This window comes from Palaemon carinicauda, chromosome 30 (assembly GCF_036898095.1).
Source record: "Palaemon carinicauda isolate YSFRI2023 chromosome 30, ASM3689809v2, whole genome shotgun sequence".
NCBI classification, from domain to species: Eukaryota; Metazoa; Arthropoda; class Malacostraca; order Decapoda; family Palaemonidae; genus Palaemon; species Palaemon carinicauda.
The window spans coordinates 61,235,884-61,241,693 of record NC_090754.1 but is presented as its reverse complement, the minus strand read 5'-3'; the positions used below and the strand labels follow the sequence as shown (position 1 = coordinate 61,241,693).

Here is a 5,810-nt window from a genome sequence, read left to right as displayed (position 1 = left end):
GGTGTTTTACTTAGGTTCCGAGAAAATGAAGTAGCGTTTGTGTGTGATTTAGCCAAAATGTATAACACTATCTCTCTGTCCTTATTTGACCAGCACTGTCATAGGTTTAGCCAGATCATTATATGTTGACTTGTGTCCCATTTGGGGACAAACCCAGTGGAACTATTGCTATGCTTGCTTTGAAATTAACGGCAGAGATGAGTAAGGATGAATACCCTGTAGCTACGCAGATCATTGTGAATAATAGCTATGTTGATGACATATTGGGAAGCTGTGACAGCATAGAGATTGCAAACGAACTGATGAAACAAATTGAAAGAATTATAGGTCGTGGAGGTTTTAAAATTAAGCATTGGATTTTATCTGGCAATGCAAATCATGAGAATCCCAATGTTAAAGGGACTAAAAGGAAAAAGGAAAAGGTTTTAGGAATTGTGTGGGATCCTCATAGAAACCGGTTAGTATATGAAGTTAAAATAAATTTTTCTCCAAAGCATAGGAAAATTCATACTGAACCTAACTTGGCACCAGATGATCTCATGGCTAATGTACCACAGTATTTAACTAGAAGAATGTTGTTAAGTCAAATCGCATCTCGGTATGATCCTTTGGGGCTAGTTTGTCCGGTAACTTTAAGAGCTAAATTAATGATGAGACAACTAATTTCCAGGACAGAGGTGATTGAAGGAAAAGTTAGCCATTATGATTGGGATAGTGCAATGTCAACAGATATTAGGAATGAGTGGTTAATTTATTTCCAGATGTTGTTTGAGCTTCAGTCTCTCAGCTTCCCTAGGTGTGTCAAAGTAGAAGGTACCATCGGTAAACCAATGCTGGTGGTTTTCTCTGATGGGTCTAATTCTGCATATGGAGCATGTGCTTATGTGCGATGGGAATTGTCTGATGGAGGATTCTGTTCCAGGTTACTAATGGCAAAATCTAGGCTTGCACCACTCAATCAGTTATCCATTCCCCGGATTGAACTATGTGGGGCCTTAGTGGCAGCTAGAATGAGAGAAACTATAGTGAAGGAAATGAATTTTGAATTTGAATCGGTGATGCACATTGTTGATTCTGCAATAGTTCGTGCCCAGATTCAGAAAGAAAGCTATGGCTTTGGCACCTTTACTGCTACAAAAATTGCTGAAATTCAAAGTAAAACCGATGTGGGAGAATGGTCATGGGTTTCAGGTGATAACAACCCAGCAGACTTGACTACCAAACCTGCTAAGCCGATCGATTTGGGTCAGGAATCAATGTGGCAAATGGGGCCGGCGTTCCTTACTCTCCCAATCAGTAAGTGGCCAATAAGGAAAGATCATATTGGTAATTTGCCTGACAGGATGGGTGTCTTTGTTTCACACGCTTGTTTTACTGTGAATACTGTAGAAATGTCTTTAGTGTTTCAAATATCAAGATTTGAAAGTAGTGAAAAATTGCTCAGAGTCACTAGTAGAGTCCTTAAGGCTTTCAAATTTAAATCGTTCAAGGGAATATTTCAAACTCCTAATATAGATGAAATCTCTCAAGCAGAGATGTTGTGGGTGAGAGAAATTCAATCCAGACTTGGTAAAGATTGGGAGTCCAGATATCGCAGACTTGGCCCTAGTGTAAATAAGGATGGTTTAATTGTGGTAGGCCAACGCATTCCTAGGTGGTTAAAGAACAATTATGATTAGGATGGGTTTGTATTACTCTCTCCTGATCATGAATTTGTCAAATTATATGTAAAAACCATGCATCGTCAATTTCATTCTGGAGTGGAAAACACCCTTGCGAAAATTCAATCTAAGTTTTGGGTACCAAGAGTTCGGAACATGATCAAGTCCGTAAAATTTAAATGCGTAACCTGTAGGAAGTTGACGAAGGAAATAGCAGGGCAAGTCATGGGACAATTACCTCTAGAGCGTCTAAAACCCTCCCCACCGTTTGCTTATACTGCTCTTGATTTATATGGACCTTTTTTTATCAGGGATACGGTTAAGGGTAGAACTAAAGGTAAAGCCTATGGGGTAATCTTTAATTGTTTATCGACCCGTGCAGTTCATTTAGATCTAATTGAGGGTTATAGTGCAAAAGATTTCCTTGATGGGCTCCGTAGATTTGTATCACTCCGAGGATGTCCTAAAGAAATATATTCTGATAGGGGTACCCAATTAACTGCTGCTGAGAAGGAACTAAGGAATGCAACAGAGATTTTTAAAATAACGTGGATCTTCAATGCTTCTGCTGATGCACCTTGGCAAAATGGAGTCAGTGAGAGTCTTATCAAATCTGTCAAAAGGAGTTTGACCATAGCTATTGGTGATAACATTTTCACTTTCAGTAAATTACAAACCACCCTTTATGAAATTGCAAATTTACTAAATGAAAGACCCATTGGTATAAAACCCAGGTGCGATCCCGAACTAGGAAGGTATCTTTGCCCAAATGATCTTTTGCTTGGGCATACACAAAATGCAGTCCTGAAAGGAGAATTTGAACGCTTCCCTAGTCATGAATCAAGATTGAAATTTCATGAAGGCATAACAGATACTTTTTGGAGAAAATGGATGCGTGACTTTTTCCCCACTATGCTGATACGTCAAAAATGGCATGTAGAAAAGCGTAACTTGCAAGTAGGGGATCTTGTATTGTTTCAGGATAGTAATGTGGTGCGGGGTAATTGGAAGTTAGCGGAAGTCTTGCTGGCAGATAAGGGTAAAGATAAGAAAGTTAGAAATGTCACACTGAGGTACAAACCAATAAAGTCTGGTATTACATACAAGGGAGAAAGGGATGTAATTGTGAAACGATCTGCTCATAGAATTGTAGTAATTTTGCCCATCGAGGAATGTCTCGATCTACCATAGTTTAACCCTGGATAGGTACGATGGGTCGTTCGCGACCCCGAGCGTCAAAAAAAAACAGGTTTTTCTCACGTGACTCACCCCCGTGACTGAATTTGTGGGTGATCGACCTGCAGGAGGTGTCTCCCCTACACGCTCTAGTAGTGTCCAGATGTGCATTGCTGTAGCTGTACTCCTTCCTTGATTTCTGAGACGCGTCGGGGTCGAGCGCGACCGAGTTTACCCTTCTAAGGTAATTTGCATAATTATCAAGGTTATTACGTATTATGAAATTGTCGTAGAATGGTGCAACTTGTATAGGTTATCAGTTGTGGAAAGTCTTGGTGGATTGTTTGGCTACCATGTGCATAATTTTTTTTTTAGTTAAAATGTCGTTCATCACCACGAGGACCATTTTACCGCGAGTGCCCCTTTTTCATTTTTTTTCATTTTTTTGCCAAGTCATTTTTCCGTAAGATATTGCCAAATAGTGTCGTAAAACTTTTGCTTTTTTAGTGTTGGAAAGTGTGTCTAGATGATCTGGCTACCCATGCGTGATTTTGTTTTTGTCAGATACGACGTAGTTATTGGTATATTGGGTATTTAACTGCGGTTGCCAATTTCTGTTTTTTTCAATATTTGTAAAAATTTACTACGTAGTAAGGAATTGCGGTATATTATTGATTTTTTTTTCATGTTTATGTGTTAGAAAGTGTGCCTTGATGGTTGGGCTAACACGTGCATGTCTTCTTTTTTTATCTGAGATGCCGTATATTAGAATGTTGGGCATTTTTCCGCGAGTGCCCCTTTTTATTTGTTTTGCATTTTTTTGCTTAGTCATGTTACCGTAAGGAATTGGCAAGTAGTGTCGCAAAACTTATATTTTTATAGTGTTGGAAAGTGTTTCTAGATGATCTGGCTACCCATGCCTATTTTTTTTTTTAGCCAGATATGGCGTATATATAAGTATGTGTTCGATTTTCCTGTGATTGCCATTTTTTCGTTTTTTCCCATTTCTTTCAAAATTACTACGTACTAAGGAACTATCACAGAGTAATGATTCATTTATATGTTTATTTGTCGGAAAATGTGCCTTGATGGTTTGCCTAGCACGTGGCTGAAATTTTTTTTTTTCTGAAATGTCGTATATTAGAATGGCCATTTTTCCACGAGTGCCCCTTTTTATTTGTTTTGCATTTTTTTTGCTTAGTCATGTTACCGTAAGGAATTGGCAAGTAGTGTCGCAAAACTTATAATTTTATAGTGTTGGAAAGTGTTTCTAGATGATCTGGCTACCCATGCCTATCTTTTTTTTTTTAGCCAGATATGGCGTATATATAAGTATGTGTTCGATTTTCCTGTGATGGCCATTTTTTCGTTTTTTCCCATTTCTTTCAAAATTACTACGTACTAAGGAACTATCACAGAGTAATGATTCATTTAGATGTTTATTTGTCGGAAAATGTGCCTTGATGGTTTGCCTAGTACGTGGCTGAATTTTTTTTTCTGAAATGCCGTATATTAGAATATTAGCCATTTTTCCGCGAGTGCCCCTTTTTATTTGTTTTGCATTTTTTTGCTTAGTCATGTTACCGTAAGGAATGGGCAAGTAGTGTCGCAAAACTTATATTTTTATAGTGTTAGAAAGTGTTTCTAGATGATCTGGCTACCCATGCCTATCTTTTTTTTCGCCAGATATGGCGTATATATAGGTATGTGTTCGATTTTCCGGTGATTGCCATTTTTTTCGTTTTTTCCCAATTCTTTCAAAATTACTACGTACTAAGGAACTATCACAGAGTAATGATTCCTCTAGATGTTTATTTGTCGGAAAATATTGTTTACTTCTTTTTTTATTGAATATCATCAAATTTTTTTAGCTAAAATATTATATTTTACATTTTTTTTTTCGATTTTATTTCCCTTCAAAAAAATTTTTTGGGTCAGAATTTAATTTTATAGTCGTAAAATAATCGACAATTATCCAGCAACCCACCATACAATTTTTATGCATATCCAATAATAATTAGATTAGTAAATAACACCTTGAAATTGACATACCCTTCCTACATTTCAAGTGGCAGATTAGGGAGTCTGAGTCAGTGTGGTTAGCGGCCATTTTGTGGACATATCCGAAGCGTAAGTTGCCCTATCTATATATATTCTTGTTCCCTATAGAATTTGTGATATTTTGGTATATTTTTACCTGCATAAATATCATATTATATATTAAATATATGTATTTTTTTACGAAATTTCTAAGTACTCAAAAAATTACCTTTAGATATGGCCCCTGATATAAATGTAATTTACAAAATAATGAAGATTTTTTTTACATATTTCTATTTTAGGATAACATATGTTTATTCCCTAAAAAAATTAGCCACTTCCTATTTCATTTGGGTACCCAAAAAAATTCATGAAATTTGGACAAATTTTTTTGGCCAAAAAAAGTTACCCTTTTTTTCTCATTTCAGATCTTCACCTCCATGGGTCTGACTTCATCCAAAATACATCAAGATGTGTCCTAAACATTCAAGAATCAATTCCTAAAAGGATTTGTGTATATATGTATAAACTTTTTTTTATGAATTTTTATGTCGGGTCTTTTTTTTTCTACTTAATTTTTTTTAAATATTTATAATAAATAGTTTTTCTGCAGATGAGTAGTATTTATCTTTACAGTTGTTTTAAGCATTCATTGAAGTTTTTTTTGGCAAAAGAAAAAAGGAGGTTACTGCAAAAACTGATTTTTCAAGAATTTTTTTTGGCGTCGGGGTTGTTCGCGTCCGAGTATACCCTTAAAGGGGTGTCCGAGGAGCGTACCTATCCAGGGTTAAAATGAATATTTATTTGTGTGGTTATTTAAATTAAAAGAATTAGACTTGCCTTGACAGTCATATGATGGTAAGAGATTTAGTTTTGTTGGTGGTGGAGTGTATCATTATAATTTTATAATGATAATTATTGGTGTTGGCTATG

General features: G+C 36.2%; 2 protein-coding genes across 2 annotated transcripts; both read left to right on the top strand.

Annotated features, from left to right (window-relative positions):
* Window positions 1–122: 122 nt before the first annotated feature.
* Window positions 123–1,679, top strand: LOC137623578 (uncharacterized). Its single transcript, XM_068354410.1, has one exon. It carries the CDS (start codon window positions 123–125, stop codon window positions 1,677–1,679), a length of 1,557 nt encoding a protein of 518 aa, XP_068210511.1.
* A 138-nt stretch (window positions 1,680–1,817) lies between these two features.
* LOC137623577 (uncharacterized) lies at window positions 1,818–2,852 on the top strand. Its single transcript, XM_068354409.1, has one exon. The coding sequence runs from the start codon at window positions 1,818–1,820 to the stop codon at window positions 2,850–2,852; it is 1,035 nt and encodes a 344-aa protein (XP_068210510.1).
* Window positions 2,853–5,810: the final 2,958 nt, after the last annotated feature.

Bases quoted from the DNA above. Each gene is read 5' to 3' on its own strand.
- LOC137623578 (XM_068354410.1), top strand. From the start codon at position 123: ATGTTGACTTGTGTCCCATTTGGGGACAAACCCAGTGGAACTATTGCT.
- LOC137623577 (XM_068354409.1), top strand. From the start codon at position 1,818: ATGATCAAGTCCGTAAAATTTAAATGCGTAACCTGTAGGAAGTTGACG.